At 40.8% G+C, this 20,708-nt stretch overlaps 1 protein-coding gene across 3 annotated transcripts in view; it reads right to left on the bottom strand.

The window, feature by feature from the left end:
• The window catches only part of CSGALNACT2 (chondroitin sulfate N-acetylgalactosaminyltransferase 2), a 78,592-nt gene that overhangs the window by 12,142 nt on the left and 45,742 nt on the right, over positions 1-20,708 (bottom strand). For all 3 annotated transcript variants that reach the window (XM_075546759.1, XM_075546757.1, XM_075546758.1), the window contains 2 exons: positions 17,336-17,430; positions 6,501-6,582 (listed from right to left, as the gene is read on the bottom strand). In XM_075546759.1, the coding sequence (XP_075402874.1) occupies positions 6,501-6,582; positions 17,336-17,430 (177 nt within the window). The remainder of the gene's footprint in view (positions 1-6,500; positions 6,583-17,335; positions 17,431-20,708) is intronic.

Genomic DNA, 20,708 nt, shown 5'->3' with positions numbered 1-20,708 from the left:
GGTTTCTAGCATTGCTGAGTTTAAGCCTAGCATGATGACAAAACTAACCCATCCCTTCATTAGGAATTTGCATAGTCACATCCCACTCAAGGGTGCTGTGCACATAAATTATATTATTATAAGCAAGCCATCCCATCTCCTTGATAGGCTACAAGCAACCCACAGTTGCATATTATTACCTAGTCATTAAGGAGACCTGGTAGCATAGTGATTATGTATTGAGTTACTAGCCACAAGGTCAGCAGTTCAAAACTACCATGCAGTCCTTGGGAGAAAGATGGACTTTCTACTACTGTTCAGTTTGAGAAACCCACTGGGGCAGTTCTGCCCTGTCTTGTAAGGTTACTATGAGTTGGCATCGACTAGATGGCAATAAATAAGTGAGGGACACAGTCATTTAGTTGGCATTAAGTAAATGTATAGAAGAGAATGAGGGCAACATATGTATAAACATGCCTGATTCAAGTGATATATGGAGTGTGATAAGAGTTGCACAAGCCCCCAATAAAATGACTTTAAAAAAACAAAAACAAATATGACTAGACCAGAGGATGTACACTGGTACAGATAGGAACTGGAAACACAGGGAATCCAGGGCGGATTATTCCTTCAGGACCAATGGTGTGAGTGGCAATACTGGGAGAGTGGGTTGGAAAGGGGGAACTGATTACAAGGATCTACATGTGACCTCCTCTCTGAGGGATGGACAACAGAAAAATGGGTGAAGGGAGACGTAGGACAGTGTAAGATCTGACAAAATAATAATTTATAAATTATCAAGGGTTCATGAAGGAAGGAGGAGTGGGGAAGGAAGGGAAAATTGGGGAGCTGAAGCCAGGGGATTAGGTGTTTTGAGAATGATGAGGGCAATGAATGTACAAATATGCTTAACACAATTGATGTATGTATGGATTGTGATAAGAATTGTATGATATCCTAATAACACGATTAAAAATAATAATAAAATGAGAGCTATTTCAAACAAAAAAAAGAAAATGATGATGGCAACAAATGTATAAATTTGCTTGACATAAAGGATGGCTGTATGGATTGTGAATTGATGGATGTATGGATGGTCATAAGAGTTGTACGAGCCTCCAATAAAATAACTTAAAAATTTTTTTAAATTATGGGTAGAAAGCCACATTAAATATTTCACCGCACTGCACAATATATGCAGTCAACTGATTTTGTAACAAAGATGCTGCCAAGGTAATTTAAAGGGGGAAAATATTCTTTTCAATAAATGGTGCTAGGACAACTCATTATCCACATGCAAAAGAATGAAATTGGGATCTTTCTTCATATCACATCATATACAAAATTAACTGAAAATGGATTACAGTCCTAAATGTAAGAGCTAGCACTACAAAATTCTTAAAAGAAAGCAGGCGTAAATCTTCATTAGGCAATAGTTTCTTAGCTATGATCCCATAGGCTACAAAAAAGCATGTCATCAAAAATGTTAAAAGACAATGGAAACATTTGCAAATTACACATTCCATTGGAATGTCTAGAATAAAGATACTTTTTACTAAAAATACAGACAACAGAATGTATTTGCAAGGATATATATAAATGAGAAGTCTCGCTCACTGCTGCTAAGAAACATAAAATGATACAGCCCCTATGGAAAACAGTATGGAAGGCCTTCAAAAGAATTACTATAAAACCTATTGCCGTTGAGTCAATTCTGATACAAGACAACACTATTCGACATGGCAGATCTTCTCAACATAAGAGGCATCCTAGGCTGGAAATTTGTACAGAAACTGTCATATCTTTCACCCAAAGAGAAAGCAGTGGGTTTAAACTACCAACTTTCTGGGTAGCAACTAAATACTTAACCAATGCATTGCCAGGATTCCTCTAGTTAGTGTTTGACCCAGCGATTCTAGAAATAAAAACCCATGACCCCACAAAAATTATACATGAAATTTTCACAGTGGTGGTATTCAAATAGTCAAAATGTGGAACCAATTCAAATGTCTATTGATAGATAAATAAAATGTGATATAGCCATATAATGAGTATTATTCAAGAATAAAAATAAAAGAAAAAAATGAAGTTCTGATACACGCTACAACATGAATGAGTCTTGAAAACATGCTAAGTGAAAGACGTCCGACACAAAATACCCTATATTGCATAATTCCACTGATACGAAATGTCAATAAGTAGGATGACTAGAAATACAAAGTATTAACAGTCTTTGAGGAAGGGGCATGGTAGGAAATGGGACATCATAGCTAATGTATACACAGTTTCTTTTGGGGTGATGATAATGTTCTAAATTTAATTGTAGTGACTGTGGTACATATCTGTAACCTCAGCAGATGGACATTGGGCCTCTACTCCAGTAGTCCCTCAATGCAAGAATAGTTTGTTCTATTAAACTGGCAATCCATGATGCTCACCTTCCCAATACAAATGCTGAAGACAAAGCAGGTGCATACGCAAATGTGGGGAAGAAAGCTTATGGTGCCCAGCTATAAAAAGATATAGTGTCTGGGGTCTTAAAGGATTGAAAGTAAACAAGTGGCCATCTAGCTCGGAAGCAACAAAGCCCACATGGAAGAAGCACACCAACATGCGTGATCATGAGGTGTCGAAGGGATCAGTTATCAGGCATCAAAGAAGAAAAAAATCATAGCACTGTGTGCTTACCTCCCTGATACAATCGCTGAAGACAAATGGGTGCGTAAGCAACTGTGGTGAAGAAAGCTGATGGTGCCCAGCTATAAAAAGATATAGCATCTGGGCTCTTAAAAGGGTTGAAGGTAAACAAGCAGCCAGCTAGCTCAGAAGCAACAAAGCCTGCATGGAAGAAGCACACCAGCTTGTGCGATAACGCGGTGTTGAAGGGATTAGGTATCAGGCATCATCAGAACAAAAAATCATATCATTGTGCATGAGGGGGACTACGGAGTGGAGACCCAAAGCCCAGCTGCAGCCAATTGGACATCCCCTTACAGAGGGGTTGCAGGGAGGAGACGAGTCAGTCATTGCGCAGTGTAGCACCAATGAAACATGCAACTTTCCTCTACTTCCTAAATGCTTCCTCCCCCTCCACTATCATGATCCCAATTCTACCTTACAAATCTAGCTAGACCAGAAGATTGACATTGGTACAGATAGGAACTGGAAACACAGGGAATCCAGGGTGGATGATCCCTTCAGGCAGGACCAGTGGTGAGAGTAGCAATGCCGGGAGGGTGGTAGGTGGGTGGGATGGAAAGGGGGAACTGATTACAATAACCTACATATAACCTCCTCCCTGGGGAACTGACAACAGAAAAGTGGGTGAAGGGAGGCTTCAGGTAGTGTAAGATATGACAAAATAATAATTTATAAATTATCTAGGGTTCATAGGGGAGTAAGGAGTAAGGAGGGAGGGCTAAAATGAGGACCTGATGCCAGGGGCTTAAGCGGAGAGCAAATGTTTTGAGAACGATGAGAGCAACGAATGTACAAATGTGCTTTACATAGATGATGTGTGTATGGATTGTGATAAGGGTTGTATGAGTCCCCAATAAAATGATTTAAAAAATAATCTGTAACCTCTACATTTCTTATACAGTATATACTCGTGTATAAGCCAAGTTTTTCAGCACATTTTTAAATGCAGTTTTTGTGGTAAAATTAGTTGCCCTGGCTGGTATTCGGGTAGGCTTATACTCGAATACATATGGTAAGTAGTAGGTGATGTGTTGAGTGGTGTGTTAGTCTGGGTAGAATAGAGAAACAAATTCATAGGCACTCATGTGTATAGTTAAGAGCTTTATATACAAGAGCAATTGAATATTAAGAAAACACCCCAGCCCAGTCCAGATCAAGTCCATAAATCCAATTTTAGCTCGTATGTCCGATACCAATCTATAAAGTTCCCTTCGATTCACAAAACACATGTAATCATGCCGAATGCAGGAAAATCACAGGGAAGTGGGTGGGAAGTCTTGTGGATCTAGTGGTGCTGTAAGCATCTCAGCACTGGCAGGGGTCTCTATGTGGCATCTCCAGCTCCCAGGACTCTGACTGCATCAGGATAGCTTCATGTGGCTTCTCAGATAACGGAGTGAGCTGAGAGAGAGAGAGAGTGTGTGTCTCCTGCCTTCAAGAATGAATGTCGGAGTTCCCAAAATCCTCAGAAGGCCATGTCCACACAGAGTCCTCATTGGCTATCACCTGATTGATAGGCTAGATTCAACCCTTCACTCTTAATCCTCTCAAATTGTCAAACAATTATATAATTATCACAGGTAGCTAACCACAAGATCAGGAATTTAAACCTACTTATCTTCCTTTAAATATTTACAACCTCATAAACACAAAAGGACAGAACTACTCTATCCCACTTGCTTGCTATCAGTGGGAATCAACTTGATGTCAGTGAGTTTTTTGTATGATATAAAAATTATATCTCAAAAAAGTTATTAATTAAAAGAAAGAGACAGGAGCCCCAACGATTTACGATACTGCTAAAAAGAAGCCTAAAAATCTGTCTTTTAATAACTACTAAGTCAGAAATTAGGAAAGGTACACTAATGTTGTTTAATGCCTTTTATTGTCATTTCTATTACTGAAAATATTGCAATGATAAAGAAACAAAGTAAGGGTATTTCAAAAGCAACTGGCTGGTTATAAAAATGAATATAGTATGGATAGGAAACCTACGTAAGATGTATTCTATGACTTTTAATATGTAGAAAAGGTGCCCAGGGAATCATGTGGCATAGAATCAGGTTTCATCTCTGACACTCTTTTTACCCCATAAGACTGAAGCAAGGGTGAGGAGAGAAGTTTAGACTAGATTATTGGGGCCATCTGTATGCTTCTGAAAGTAGGCAACTAGGCCAATAAGTCTCAACTCTCTCAACTCAAATATCCACCTTACTTAATAAGAGAACCTCTTCTTTCACTTGTTTTTAACATACACGTTTTCTATAAAGTTCAACAGGTAATTAAAGGGAGCTTTATCTTTAAATAAAAATATGTGAAAGCCCTGGGCTAGTATATCTAACTGTAACAATCCAGATATCAAGTTATTGAAATATTAAAGAGACTTTTCATGCACAAAAACAAGCCCTCTCCTATCTATTCATTTTCAAGACTATAAATCTGTACCAAAATACACAACTTCATCTTTCTCCCTCAAAGCAGCTCGCAGTTTTGAACTGCCAATGTTTTCATTAACAGCCCAATGCGTCAGGAGAGTGTCACCAGAAAAATTGCAAACATGGATAAAAGTCAAATGGGTTTGAAAAAAATGTAAAGAAAATCCAGGAACATAAAAAAGGACCAGACTTAGAGGGGTCGCAGGGAGGAGACAAGCCAGTCAGGGTTCAAGGTAGCAATGATGAAACATACATTCTTCTAGTTCCTAAATGCTTCCTCCCTCACTATCATGATCCCAATTCTACCTTACACATCTGGCTAGACCAGAGCATGTACACTGGTGCAGATAGGAACTGCAAACACGGGGAATCCAGGAAAGATGAGCCCTTCAGGACCAGTGGTGAGAGTGGAGTTACAGGGAGAGTGGAGGGAAAGTGGGAAAAAAGGGGGAACCAATTACAAGAATCTACATATAACCTCCTCCCTAGGGGGCAGACAACAGAAAAGTGGGTGAAGGGAGAAGTCAGACAGTGTAAGACATGACAAAATACTAATCTGTAAATTATCTAGGGCTCATGAGAAAGGGGGTAGCATGGAGGGAGGGGGAAATGAGGAGCTGATACCAAGGGCTCAAGCAGAAAGCAAATGTTTTGAGAATGACGAGGACAACAAATGTACAAATGTGCTTGACACAATGGATGGATGGATTGTGATCAGAGTTGTACGAGCCCCCAATAAAATGATTATATAAAAAAAAGACCAGACTCACTGGTCTGACAGAGACTAATAGAATCCCAGAACTTTAATCCTGGAACTGAAGCAACCCCCTGGGATCAGCCAAACAACACACATGTCTATAAAGTAAATCATAACACCAGAGAGAGATGTATTCTTCAAGATAATCAACCATTTGACACCAAAAGGACATTATTTATCCCAAAACAAAGCTTAGGAGGAGGGAGGGGCTGGAAAGGAGGGTGAAAGGAAATGAAGAGGAGGCGGGGGGAGAGTGCTGCTATCATGAGGGGATCGCAACCAGTGTTATGAAACAAAATGTGTGAACATTGTTGAATGAAACTAATATGCTCTGAAAATGTTCAAACTACAATAAAGTAGAAATAAACAAGCAACAAACTAGTTGTGAGCTTTTAAAACGTGAAGGCCTGTACACTTTCACCTTTGTGAGTTCATTTTTCTTATTCAAAGGCATTAAAACTCATTTGCCTTTCCTATCTCCAGACATCTCTTTTCAAATAACCCCAATCCCTTATAACTCACTATGAAAACTCTCACATCTGAGATCTTTGTTTGAAAAAAAAAAAAATGACATGTTGGTGCCAGAACAAGCATGTAAGACCTCAACCTTAAATGTAAGATGTACTTACCAATGGTCAGGAAATCTGATCGATACTGACAAGTCATTCCAAAGCCAAAATCACGCCAAAAGCCAGAATCTTTTTTGTGCACCTTAAAAAAGAAGAAGAAGCTTCAATGTAATTCCTCAAGAACTAGGAATTTTAATCAAGGAAACAAATATTTTCCAAATGTTTTCCTATCATTTGTGACTTATAAAGGACCACATGTATTTGTATTGAAGTCTTGACAAAGATAATCACCACAAAGAAAGGGTTCTGCCTACTTTCTTAATTTCTGTGGAAGGTGCATGATGAAGTTACTAATGAATCAGTTCGATGTCTGACCTCAGAAGCTTAAATTCTAGGAAGCACAACAGCTGCATGAACATACTATAACACACTGATAAGTTCTACATAAATATTTCTTGTAATCAAAATCCACTGCCACTCAGTCAATTACAACTCATAATGACCCTATATAGCGTTTCCGAAGCTGTTAAGTCTTTACTGGAGCAGATTGGCTCAGCAGTCCAGGGAACAAGTGACTGGTAGGTTTGAACTGCCAACCTTGAAAATTAGCAGCTCAATGCCTATCTTACAGTGCTATCAGTGCTCCTTAAGCTACGCCAAAGAGGAAGAAATTTATTCCAGGAAAAGAAGCAGGAGTAAGCTTGGAGTGCCTAACAAATGACAAGAAAACAATTGTGAGTAGAACAGAGAACCAAAGGAAAACCAGAAAGTATGAGGGAAGTGAGGGGTAAAGAGAGGTCTTTTAAGTCTTGTTTAAAGGTACATCTAACAGTATGCTGGTATGCTGATGAGAATGATCGAGAAGAAACTAAATGTTAGGACAGAAGAGAGTAAGAAGGCTATCTGGAGGCATGTCTTTTTGTAAGTACAAATAGATGAGCTTTAATTTACAAAACTAGGCTGGCCTTACAAAAGGACACACCCAAGAGAGAACGGTGAAGCTACAATTCAGAAGCAGGGAGTTTGACAGATGTTGTGACGGAAAAAAGGAAGTTATTTTCTAAGTGAAACAAGAGTGAAGAGGACATTTCAAAGTGTGAGAATGAATATTAGTCAGCTCAGAAAAAGAGAGTGGGCAGATTTGGGGTTTGCTAATGAAAAGGTTGGAATCAACTAAATAGCTTTTTTGGGGGCGGGGGGGGGGGGCGGTTGTAGTAGAGCCTGAGCTTATATAGTTAAAGTAAGACAGTGTAGTGTTGTTATATGTTTCCCACCCGACACATTCTGCTAAGAGGCCTGCCTGGCAGTTGCCCTTAAGAAGACTAAGACAGAACACAGAAGGAATGAGGGAAGAAGAGAGTGAATATATATGCATAAGACTATAGATCAGGGGTCCTCAAACTTTTTAAACAGGGGGCCAGTTCACTTTCCCTTAGACCCATTGGAGGGTCAGACTATAGTTAAAAAAAAAAAAAAACTATGGACAAATTCCTATGCACACTGCACGTATCTTATTTTGAAATAAAAAAAACAGGGCCGGATAAATGTCCTCAGCTGGCCGCATGTGGCCCGCGGGCCGTAGTTTGAGGATGCCTGCAAGTATAGATAATGACCAACCAGCAAGTTTCAAGTAGGTCAGGGGGAAGTTAGGGCACAGAAATAAGTAGAAGAATAAAGAAAATTAAGGAGAGGAGGAGTGTCTAACTGGAAGACTATGAAACAGCTTCCTCCAAGAAATGGAGGTTGAGTTAGGATCTGTTAGGTGGAGTTACCCAAGTCAATGAAGATATGGCAGAGGAGGATGCCAAACAAATGGAAGAGTGTGTGGAACATCTGGGCAAGGATACTGGAATACCAGGCGGAAGCAAAAGATGGCCAAAGGAAGAGTGCCAAGGTTCAGTGTTCCTGTCAAGATGAGCTAGTAATTATGTTAGGTCTTAATGAAACTAATAAACTCATTTAAAATTACTCAATGCTATCTTAGTAGTATGAAAGCAGTTATTGATGACTAAATAAAGTAAGTATAGCTGTGTTCCAAAAAACTTCCTCTATGGACAGTGAAATTTACTTTTTGTATAATTGTACATGTGGTATGAAATATATTTTCTTCCCAACCATTTAAAAATGTAAACACCATTCTTAGCTCATGGACAATGAAAGACACGGCATCAGCCAGATTTGGCCCCGACTGGCCCTACAGTGTTGAACCCTAGAGACACAGCCAAGGCCCCATCCCAGAGCGCGATCTGCACCGTGACATGCGGGTGCACTCTACCCTAATGAAAATGAACATTCCTGGAAGAGTCTTCAGAGGGAAAGTGGGATCAAGTGGAGTTTTTAGAAGATTACCCTCGCTGAGGTATAGAGAATAGAAGGGATTAGAGGGCCAGCAGGCAGTAAAAAGGCAACTAGGCAGTGGAAGCTGGTGCTGTAGACTATGGTGGTATACATGTACAAAAAGAACCAAAAAATGGATCTATGTTGAAAATATTTAGGACACAGAATTGACAAAAGTCAGCAAGTGACTGATGAGATTGGGTTTGGGACGGTGGTGAGGGAGAGAGGTAACTCAAAGATAAAAGCCAAATTCATCCTTGATAACTGGTAGATAAATACCCATTCCCAAACCCATTACAAGAGAAAAGGCTCTCACAGCAAAAAGGCGCAGGCAGGAGCTCACGTGTGGGATTAATGAGTCAGAAGGAGGGCAGTCACATGGAAATTCTTATAAATAACAAAATAGAAGAGGAGGGTCGGCAGTGGAGGCAATTTGGAGGAGAGTGATTATGGTCTGAAAAAGTTACTTTTAACCAGGTAGCACAAAGGACTCTGATGAAGTTGAAACTGATAAATGATTCTGACTCATAGCAGCCTTGTAGGACAATGTAGAACTGTCCCCTGCGAGTTTCTGAGACTGTAACTCTTTATGGGAGCAGAAAGCTTTGCTTTTCTCTAGGGCAGTCAAACCACTGGCCTGGGTTAGGAGTCCAATGGATAGCCAGGGCTATGTCAGGTCTTTCCCTTACCACAATATCAGCTTAACATACACGTCGAACTCTGTCTTCTACCTCTGAGAGAAGACACAAAATAGCTCTATCCTCACTCAGTGATCTGAACACCTTCCAGTTCACTTTTCCTTGTTATCTCTCCTCATTTATTCTTGATGTTTCTGCCTTAGATACATTTCTCAAAAATAGATCTGCTAATGGCAACTCTCCCATTTTAAAAACTCAATTATAACTTTACTATTTAATAATTCACAACTACAAAGGATTTGGATGTGAAGTAAGGCAGATGTGGATGCCCATTCTGCCATTTCACTCTAAATGTATCTATATTCTTAAAACTGACTGACTACAGTTAAGTTAGAGGATGTGCATGTGTGCTCACATACTTTGACAGGTGTTTGTATTAAGATAATGCTGGTCTTCACAATTGCAAGACATTGGGAACAACCCAAATTTCCATCAATGGACAAATGGATCAAAAAACAGTGGTATACCCATACAAGGGAGTACTACGCATCCCTCAAAAGCAGTGATGAACGCATGAAGAAAAATGCCTCATGGGAAGAACTGCAGGAAGTTATGCTAAGCGAAGTAAGTCAAGCACAAAAGGACAAGTACAACGTAAATCCACTGAGGTAAGCTTAAAAAATGGGGCACAGGGGAAAAGCTACTATATACCGTATATGCATTCATGGGGTGAGGGCCAGGTACTATAGCAGGAGCTAAACTCAATCCAAGGGTACATATGTCAGCCAATTAAATAGGAGGGAAAAGAAAGAGAGGGGAAATAAAAAGACATGGGTGGCGGGGGGAGCAGGACACTAACCCACCAAAGGGGAGGGTATTGTTTATATTATATCCCAACAGGAGAGGGAGCGAAAGACCAGACTTCAACCCAGTGCACCAAGATGGGAATACAACATATCAGCATGTAGCAGAGAACCAATAGAGAGGTCTATGGGGCTGGCCCCAATCCCAACTATATGAACCTCCTCCCCCGAGAAGAATGCATTTCAGAGGACAGCACCGAAGCTACAGCTTGGGGAGAGGGGCACGTATGATCAGAGCACACTGGAGAAATGACAAGGTAAGGAAAGTGAGTGGAACACATCCTGGCCACCAAGCCCTGAGGACGATATTCCTGCTCAGAGCAGACAATGCACATAAAGGACCATAGAGGAGGCCCCACCACGAGACACAATGTCTCTCACTGAACCATAGTGCAACAGGGGACAACACTGGAGACTCAGTGTGGGAATTGTGCCCCATATGACCCTTTCACACTGGGGCGAAATAATAAAGGCATGCAACAGAGCAGCAAGGGGAGCAATGAAATCTCCAGGGAACACCAAAAATAGATTTGGGGGACAGAGTGTGGCATCCCATCACACTTGACCGAAAAACACTCATAAAGGTCAACAGACACTGAACTATTTATAGGCTTTTCCTTTTTTGCCATTGGCTTTCTTTCTGGATGTTATTTTTGTTGTTGTTGGTTTTGTCTTCCTTTGTTGTTTTGCTTACCTTTGCCTTGTTTTGGGACTTAGTAATTCTCTGCATGTCTATCTAGATAGGACAGATGGGATAAACTATTTGGAGAAGAAAGCCATGGGATAAAGGGCTCTGGGAGAACATAGGAAAAGGAGGTGGGAGAAAGGAAGGTGGGAGTCACCAAACCCAGGGACAAGGGAACAAGTGAACTAAAAATAATGGATAGAAGGGTGTAGGATGCCTAGTGGAGATTAATCAAGGGTAATGTATGTAAATACATGTATATATGATAAGGAAATCAATCTATGTACTTATATTTATGTTAGGTATTCAGGTAGCATATGGACATTGGGCCTTGACTCAAGTACTCCCTCAGTGCAAGAACACTTTGTTCTAATAATCTGACATTCGGTAATGCTCACCTTCCCGACACGATCGCTGAAGACAAAATGGGTGCGTCGTAAATGTGGTGAAGAAAGCTAATAGTGCCTGCCTATCAAAAGGGCTCAGCCCATACCAGCTATATGGACAACTGCGTGCACCCCACCCCTCAGAAGAATTTACGTTAGAGGATGGCCCTGAAGATGTAGCTAGGGGAGAGAGACATATCTGATCAGAGCACACTAGAGCAAATGAATGGGGAGGAAGAGATAGTGGAGCGCATCCTCGCCCACTAGACCAAAAGGACGATAACCCCGATCCAAACAGCTAATGCAGAGTGGACCATATGGCTGATACCACTATGAGACATGACATTCCTCGCTGACCCATAGCCCTACAGGGGACAACACTGGAGACTCACTACACCAAGACAAAAACAGTGGGGGCGTGCAGCAGAGCAACAGGGGGATCAGAACCTGGAACTCCCAGGGGAGTGCAAAGGATAGACTCTGGGGCCATAGGATGGCACCCCATAGAACTTGACTACAGGGCACACCTAGAGGACAAAAATCAGACATTGATCTATTTACACATTTTTCTTTAAAATTTTTTTTTTCCTTTTAACTACTGTATATACTCGAATATAAACCGAGCTAAGTATAAGCCGAGGACCCAATTATTACCTGGGAAACAAGAAAAATGGATTGACTCAAATATAAGCCTAGGGTGGAAAATGCAGAAGCTACTGGTAAGTTTCAATAATCAAAACAAATGAAATTAAAATTACTAAAAATAGAGACATCAGTGGGGGTAATGTATTTAAATATTTATTTTAAATTAAAAAAATAAATAAATGGACAAGTCATTTAACATTAGTACACCAGCACAGTAAGTGGAAAATAGGTTCAACAAAAATAATAAGGTATCAACAATGATACCTTAAGAGTACTATTCCCCGAGCTCAATCTGAAACCAAGCTAAAATGGAAAGAGTTAAAACCCTTCAAAACTGGATTCCTCATCATCATCCACATGCAGAGCTTCCCAATGCAGAGCTTCAGCTGGTGTGAGATCATCATAGACGCTGTCCTCACTGAGATTGCCGTCATCGCCATCACTGATGTCATTTTCATACAAAGCAGTCTTCACTGCCATCCACAGCATTACTAATACTACATTTCTGAAAGGCACGTCGCACCCCTGCATCTCGAACCCACTTTGCTATTAACTCTATGTCAGGCTTCATGAGAGTTCCTCCTTTTGTTAGTTGGGCTTGACCAGATGACATCCATTCATGCCACATCCTTCACACGCAGTCTTTAAAAGGCTTATTCAAAGATACATCCAAAGGCTGCAGTACAGATGTAAGCCCACCTGGAATAACGGCTAAAGTAACTTTACTAGATTTTGCCAATTTTTTTAATGTCATCCGATAGATGGGCTCTGAACATATCCCAAACAAGTAAGGATAGCTTTTTCTTTAAGGCTGCTCCTGGTCATCGGTTCCAAATTTCTTCCAGCCATTTTTTTGGTTCCATCTTCATCCATCCAGCCTTTAACATGTGCACGCACAGTAATTCTTGGTGAGAAATGGATCTTTTGGGCCAAGGTCTTTCTTTTGAAAATAATGACAGGACGCAGCTTAGTTCCATTAGCCAACATGATAGAACAGCTGTAAAGTGTTTTTATTTTTTTCATTTCCTGTGGTTTTGAGAAAAATGTTTCTTTCTCCTAAACTTGCCACAGTTCTGTTGCTTGGAAGATCAAAAGTCTGGCAGGCTCATCCATATTCCCAATATCTGCCAGGTCATAATTATAAATCCTTCTTTTTTATAATACATGACTGGAATGATATACTGTAATATTTTCTTCAAGGTTTTGTGGCAATTCCTGGGAAATCTTTGTTCTTTGTCTCAAACATAATAGGCCAAACCTATTCATGTAGCAGGTATACCATTCCTCTGACGCAGCAAATTTTTCAATGCCTGGTGCTTTATATTTGTCATCCTTAGCCATTTGTAGAGCATGTATGCAGATTCCCAGGCGTGTTATGCAGTAACCAGTTTGGCGACACGCCTTAACCCATTTATGCAATTCACTCTCTAGATCCCCATAAAAAGACGTTAAACCACAACAAGCTTTTCAGCTTTTGGAATCTGTTCCAAGTCAGCCTTCATTTTCCACCACTCCCTCACTTGCTTTTTGTCAACACAGAATTCCCTACTTGCAATACTGTTATTGCTCTCTTCTGCCATAGACACAAACTTCATTTTGAAACCAGCTTCATATGACCGGCGTTTTTGTTTGGGTTCAAGAGTACCCATTTCTAATAGGATAAAAAAACAAGACTTTGAAAAAGAACTTTCATGGTAATGCCCCCCACCCTGTGACATGTTAGCTGGGAGGAGGGGGGGGAGGTCCGTGCAGGCGGGGATACAGGATGTGAATTAACATAGAGACCAGAGGGGAGAGACGGAGCCCAGCCACAGACACATCCTAACCAGAACAGCTGGCGGTGTAAGTGAATCACTAAGGGTGCTTCTGCGAATTGGAGCCATCCACGTCATAGGACGGCTCTGATTGGTTAGATGTGAGTAAACAAGCATTCAAAGCCCTGCAGTGTCAGTGGGGCTTTGAATGCACAGCAGAGAAACAGCAATCACGCGAGATAATGGCGTTCATCTCCTTACCTGGGAGGGATGTCCCAGCGAGATGTTACTCCTCGCTGGGGTACCACTGACCCTGTGTATAAGCCGAACCCCAGTTTTTTGGCACTTTTGTGCTGAAAAACTCGGCTTATACATGAGTATATATGGTAATTTATTCTTTTAGGGGTCATTAGTTTTCTTTTTTGGTTGTCATCGTTGTGTTCTTTTGTCACTTTGTCTTACTATGCCTTGTGTTTTTGTGCCTATTATTCTCTCTTCAGATTTATCTAGATAAGATAGGTGGGTGGAATAGTCTGAAGGACAAAATGATGGCCGATAGTTCGGGGGAACATGAGAGAGGGGCAGGCGGGAATAAGGAGGTAGTGCTGACCAACCCAAGGACAAGGGAGCAACAAGTGATCCAAAATTAGTGGCAAGGAGGGTGTAAGAGGCCTGGTAGGGATTCAACAAGGGCATTATAACTGAGAGAAATTACTGAAATCCAAATGAAGACTGAGCATGATAGGGGGACAAGAGGAAAGTAAAAGGAAAAAGGAGGAAAGAAGTAGGAGACAATGGGTATTTATAGAGGTCTAAATACAGGCATGTACATATGTAAGTATATTTATATAGGATGGTGGGGAATAGATCTACGTGCATATAAGTATAGGTTTAGTATTAACGTAGTAGATGGACATTGGACCTCCATTCAAGTACTTACTCAATGCAAGAACACTTTTTTCTATTAAATTGGCATTCCATGATGTACACCTTCCGGACACGTTCACTGAAGACAAATGCATGTGTAAGCAAATGTGGTGAAGAAAGCTGATGGTGCCCAGCTATCAAAAGATATAGCCTCTGGAGTCTTAAAGGCTTGAAGGTAAACAAGTAGCCATCTAGCTCAGAAGTATCAAAGCCCGCATGCAAGAAGCACACTAGTCTATGTGACCACAAGGTGCCAAAGGGATGTTATCAGGCATCAAAGAACAAAAAGTCATATCATTGTAAATGAGGGTTAGTGCAGTGTGGAGACCCAAAGCACATCTGTAGGGAATTGGACACCCCCTTATGAAGGGTAGTGGGGATGAGATGAGTCAGTTAGAGTACAGGATAGCAACAATGAAACATACGCCTTTCCTCTAGTTCTTAAATGCTTCCTGACCCCACTATTTTGATCCGAATTCTACCTTACAAATCTGGCTAGACCAGAGGATGTACATCGGTACAGATAGGAACAGGAAACACAGGGAACCCAGGGTAGGTGATCCCTTCAGAAACAAAGGTGAGAGTGGTGATACCTGAAGAGTGGAGGGAAGGTGGAGTAGAAATGGGGAACCAATTACAAAGATCTACCTATAACTTCCTCCCTGGTAGATGGACACCAGAAAACTGGGTGAAGGGAGATGTTGGACAGTATAAGATATGATAAAAAACAATTTACAAATTATCAAGAGCTCATGAGGGAGGGGGGTGCGGGGCGGGAGGGGGACAAATGAGGAGCTGATATTAACAGCTCAAGTAGAAAGCAATTGTTTTGAGAATGATGGTGGCAACAAATGTAAAAATGTGCTTCAAATGTGCTTGACACAGTGGATGTATGTATGGATTGTGTTAAGAATTGTACGAGTCCCAATAAAATGATGTAAAAAAAAGAAAATGATGATGGCAACATATGTGCTTGACACAGTGGATGAACATAAGGATTGTGATAAGAGCTGTAAGTGTCCCCAATAAAATTATTTAATTAAAAAAAATAAAGATCATGCTGTTCTCCAAAAATTTGGCAAAATTTTGGAAAAGGTCAGGAAAACTTGGTAAAATTCTGTTTCTATGGCTCTGTAGGGAAAAATATTGATAACGATCATAATTTTTATATGGCTCTTGAGGTGCTTCAGTGTTGCTTCTACTTATCTCATGTTGGTTTTGATAATTTTCCTTTAGGTTATAATTTAAAATTTTTAATGAAATTTATTTATCTTAGTGTATTCATATCTTAATTCCCAATGCTATATTTTCATACCTAAATCTGCATATTTTGATTTAAAAGAAAAATGTATACATAGAAAAACACCTCATATGCATGTGAAAGTTAGATAATGCATAAGGAATCATGAAGAAGTATAGATGTACTCGTGTTGGCAAAGAATATTGAATGTACCACAGATGGATAGAAAAACAAATTTATTTTGGAAGAAACACCGCCATATTTCTTAAAAGTGAGGCTACGCACCAAAGGCGGGGGAGGGGAGGAATCATATCATGAATGAGGACAGTGCGTGACGGGGTCCCAAAAGTCCATCTGTAGACAACTGGACATCCCTTGCAGAGGGGTAGTGGGGAGATGAGTCACTCAGGGTTCAGTGTAGCAATAATGAAACACACAACCTTCCTTTAGTTCTTAAACGTTTCCTCCCCCCAACTATCATGATCCCAATCCTACCTTGCAAACCCAGTTAGACCAGAGGATGCACAGCAGTACAGATGGGAACTGGAAACATAGGGAATCCAGAACAGATGAACCCCTCAGGACCAGCGGTGAGAGTGGCGATACTGGGATGGAACGGGGGTAGAAAAGGGAACTGATCACAAGGATCTACATATAACCTCCTCCCTGAGGGGTGGGCGATAGAAAAGTGGGTGAAGGGAGACGCTGAGCAGTGTAAGATAAGATAAAATAATAATTTATAAATTATTAAGTGCTCACGAGGGAGGGGAGAGCGGGAAGGGAGGGGGAGAGGAAAAAGGAAAATGAGGAGCTGATTCCAGGAACCCAAGCGGAAAGTAAATTTTGAGAATGACAAGGGCAACATGTATATGTGTGCTTTACACAATTGATGTATGTATGAATTGTGATAAGAATTGTATGAGCCCCAATAAAATCATTAAAAAAAAAAGAAGAAGTGAGGCTACTAAAACCGTCTCATGTATTTTGTACATATTACCAGGAGACCATTTCCTGGAAAAAAGTATGGTAAAATAGAAGGTCAGTGAAAAAGAGGAAGCTTGCCTTTTTAACACAGTGGGTGCAACAATAGACCCAAACACAACAATGATCATGAGCATGGCCCCGGACTAGCTCAGAACCAACTCAACAGCAACTAGCAGCAAGGTTTCTATCATTAAATCTAAAATTTGTTTTAATATTACCAAAAATAATAAGCTTTTCTGTCATCTAGAGTCCAGAAAGGCATTTAATATTTAAACAATAATTATAATGCTATTTTATGGGGTAAGAAGAGACTATGAGAATATGCTAATAGTAACCAACTTTCTATTGAAACTTGGATTTCTACCTATACAATACAAATAAAAGAATCAATGAAAAAGCTTTCAACCTTTTGTAGTTGACAGGCTCCAAATCTTACCAATTGCTGTTCCACAGGTGGTGGCCCATCCTGATTGGCATAAACAATGGCAGGATTATAAAGACTGAACACCACAGGGTAAAACACTTTTTTACCTATAAAAGAAAATATACGTGTATTAACCAGAAAATATATTTGTATTAAAAAATCAACTGCAGTGACACTCATGTGTAAGAAAGCTTTCTATCGAGAAGCAATTACATATCAAGAAAACATCCCTTGGACACCTCATGATTGCACAGGCTGGTATTATTCTTCAGTATGGGTTTGTTGCTTCCGAGACAGATGGCCACTTGTTTACCTTTAAAGTCTTTAAAACCCCAGGTGCTATATCCTATGATAGCCGGGCCCCATCAGTTTTCTTCACCACATTTGCTTATGCACCCATATGTCTTCAGCGATCGTATCAGGGCTGTGAGCACACGATATGATTTTTTGTTCTTTGACACCTGATAACTGATCCCTTTGGCACCTCGTGATCACACAGGCTGGTGTGCTTCCATGTGAGCTTTGTTGCTTCTGGCTAGATGGCCGCTTGTTTACCTTCAAGCCTTTAAGACCCCAGACGCTGTATCTTTTGATAGCTGGGCACCATCAGCTTTCTTTACCACATGTGCTTATGAACCCGCTTTGTCTTCAGCAATTGTCTGGAAGGTACCCATTATGGAATGACAGTTTAATAGAACAAAGTATTCTTTCACTGAGGGAGTACTTGAGTGGAGGCCCAATGTCCATCTACTACATTATACTAAACCTATACATGTACGCACATAGATCTATTTCCACATCCTCATATATACATATATTTACATATGTAAATGCATTTATTTAGACCTCTATAAATGCCCTTTGCCTCCTAGCTCTTTCCTCTATTTCCTTTGACTTTCCTCTTGTTCCACTATCATGTTCAGCCTTCATTTGCGTTTTAGTAATTCCTCTCTCTTGGTCACATTACCCTTGTTCATGCCCTTCCAGGCCTCCTACACCCTCCTCACCACTGATTTGGATCTCTTGTTGTTTCCTTGTCCCTGTGTTTGTTAACACTACTTCCTTTCCCCCCACCTCTCCCTCTCCCATGTCCCCCTGGAACTGTCTGTCCCATTGTTTTCTCCTCCAGATTGTTCATCCAGCCTATCTTATTAAGACAGACCTGCGGAGATAATAACATGCACAAAAACAAGACAGATAAACCAAGCACCAAAATAAAACAAAACAAGCTAATGACAAAAAAATAAAACACAACAAGGAAGAAAAGCTTGTAGTAAGTTTAAGGACTGTTTGTTAGCCTTTAGGAGTATTTTCCGGTTGAGTCTGACAGGGTGCCAAACCCTGGCCCCAAAGTCTATTTTTTGCATTTCCTGGGGACCTCGTTGCTCTGTTCCCCCTTGCTGTTCTGTTCCATGCCCTCAGTGTTCTGTCCTGCAGTAGTGGGATCCGATTGGGAGGAACTCCCACACTGTGCCTCCTTCGTTGTCCCCTATAGGGCTATGGGTCAATGAGGGATGTGATGACCCTTATGAAAGGGTCATGGGGAGGAGACGAGCCAGTCAGGGTGCAGGGTAGCAATGATGAAACAAACAACTTTCCTCTAGTTCCTAAATGCTACCTCCCAACACCCCCGACCATCATGATCCCAATTCTACCTTACAAATCTGGCTAGACCAGAAGATGTACACTGGTACAGATAGGAACTGGAAACACAGGGAATCCATGGTGGATGATCCCTTCAAGACCGGTGATGAGTGGCGATACCAGGAGGGTGAAGGGAGGGTGGGGCGGAAGGGGGAGAACCAATCACAAAGGCCTACATATAACCTCCTCCCTGGGGGACGGACAACACAAAAGTGGGTGAAGGGAGACGTCAGACAGTATTAAGACATGACAAAATAATAATTTATAAATGATCAAGGGTTCATGAGGGAGAGAGCAGGGAGGGAGGGGAAAAAATGAGGACCTGATGCCAGGGGCTTAAGTGAAGAGCAAACGTTTTGAGAATGATGAGAACCATGAATGTACAAATGTGCTTTACACAACTGATGTACGTATGGATTGTACTAAGTGTTGTATGAGCCAGTAATAAAATGATTTAAAAAAGAAAACATTCCAGCCCAGTTCAACTCAAATGCACAAGTCCGATACTAGTCCATAAGTGCCTCTTCAGACTCACACAGTCACATGCAATGATGCAGAATGCAAGATCACAGACAAGTGTGTGCAAAGTTGTGTGGATCTGACATCAGTGGAAAAATGGCAGGACTCTGGCAGCTCTCAGGGTGACCAGCAAGTAGGAAGAAGAAACAGAGAGAGGAGGAGAGGTTTCCTGGCTCCTCCTTATGAGAAGGCCATGCCCACAAGAAGGCACCGTCAGACTGTGACCTGCCTGACAGTGTGAACACCACCCCGACACTTTTATATACCTTCAAACTGACATAAAATTATGTACCTCCCACAGTGTTTATATTACAGAAAAAATTATAAAATGAAAAACTGAAGTTTAATATAATCTTTAGCCATCGTTCCTATTACCTATGACAACTTTAATGATAGTATACGGATCATGTGCATTTAATGAAGAAGCTGATGACTTTGTAGCCTATCAGTAAATCGGTACACAGAACTACCTAGCACTGCAAAAACAACGGCAAACACATCAGCCTGGCGCGTTCTCCAGATGCTTGCTTCCTGCTCCTTGGGGGAGAGTCACCAGGACATTTCCTCCAATAGCTATCCCAGAGCCAAGCTCACTGCCGTAATGTCAATCCCGACTCACAGCAAGCATATCAGACTGGGCAGAACTGCCCCCGTGGTTCCAAACTGTCAATCTTCACAGGAGGAGGAAACTTCATCTTCCTCCCATGATAGTCATTAGGGTGGGCCATCTGTTGGACCTTAGTTCATCCATTCAGCAGTGACAGAAGAAAGTTAACTTCTGACAAGTACCAAGAAATTCAGAAACATTTTAAAATCAATCTTTTAAAATGAAGGGTTAAAATAATACATCCAATTATGTATACTGAATGGATATATAGAAACTAATTAATATAGAATGCGAGACAGGTGCAAACCAAGATCTGGAAAGGTGTGAGTTATAATGCCTGAGGCAGTTAAGCTGCCCACAGAAGCCCTATTAGCATTCAAACTGACAGTAGAGGATGGAAGCCTTAAAAGTCTAACTAGCTCATTAACCTATTAGAAAAAAAAATCCCTTTATACCACTGGCCTCAATCAAATCTGGTCGTATATTCAGTAAACTGGAAAGCTCTGAGTAGTTAACTCAGCAGCATTTCCATTACAAAATTCCCAGCTAATGCTCCTCTCCCGTTTTTTTTCCTTAGATATTTGAAATACAACTTTATTCTAAGGAAGAGGAATG

Source organism: Tenrec ecaudatus, chromosome 4, assembly GCF_050624435.1.
Source record: "Tenrec ecaudatus isolate mTenEca1 chromosome 4, mTenEca1.hap1, whole genome shotgun sequence".
In the NCBI taxonomy this organism is placed as follows: domain Eukaryota; kingdom Metazoa; phylum Chordata; class Mammalia; order Afrosoricida; family Tenrecidae; genus Tenrec; species Tenrec ecaudatus.
This window is presented reverse-complemented; position numbering and strand designations above follow the sequence as displayed.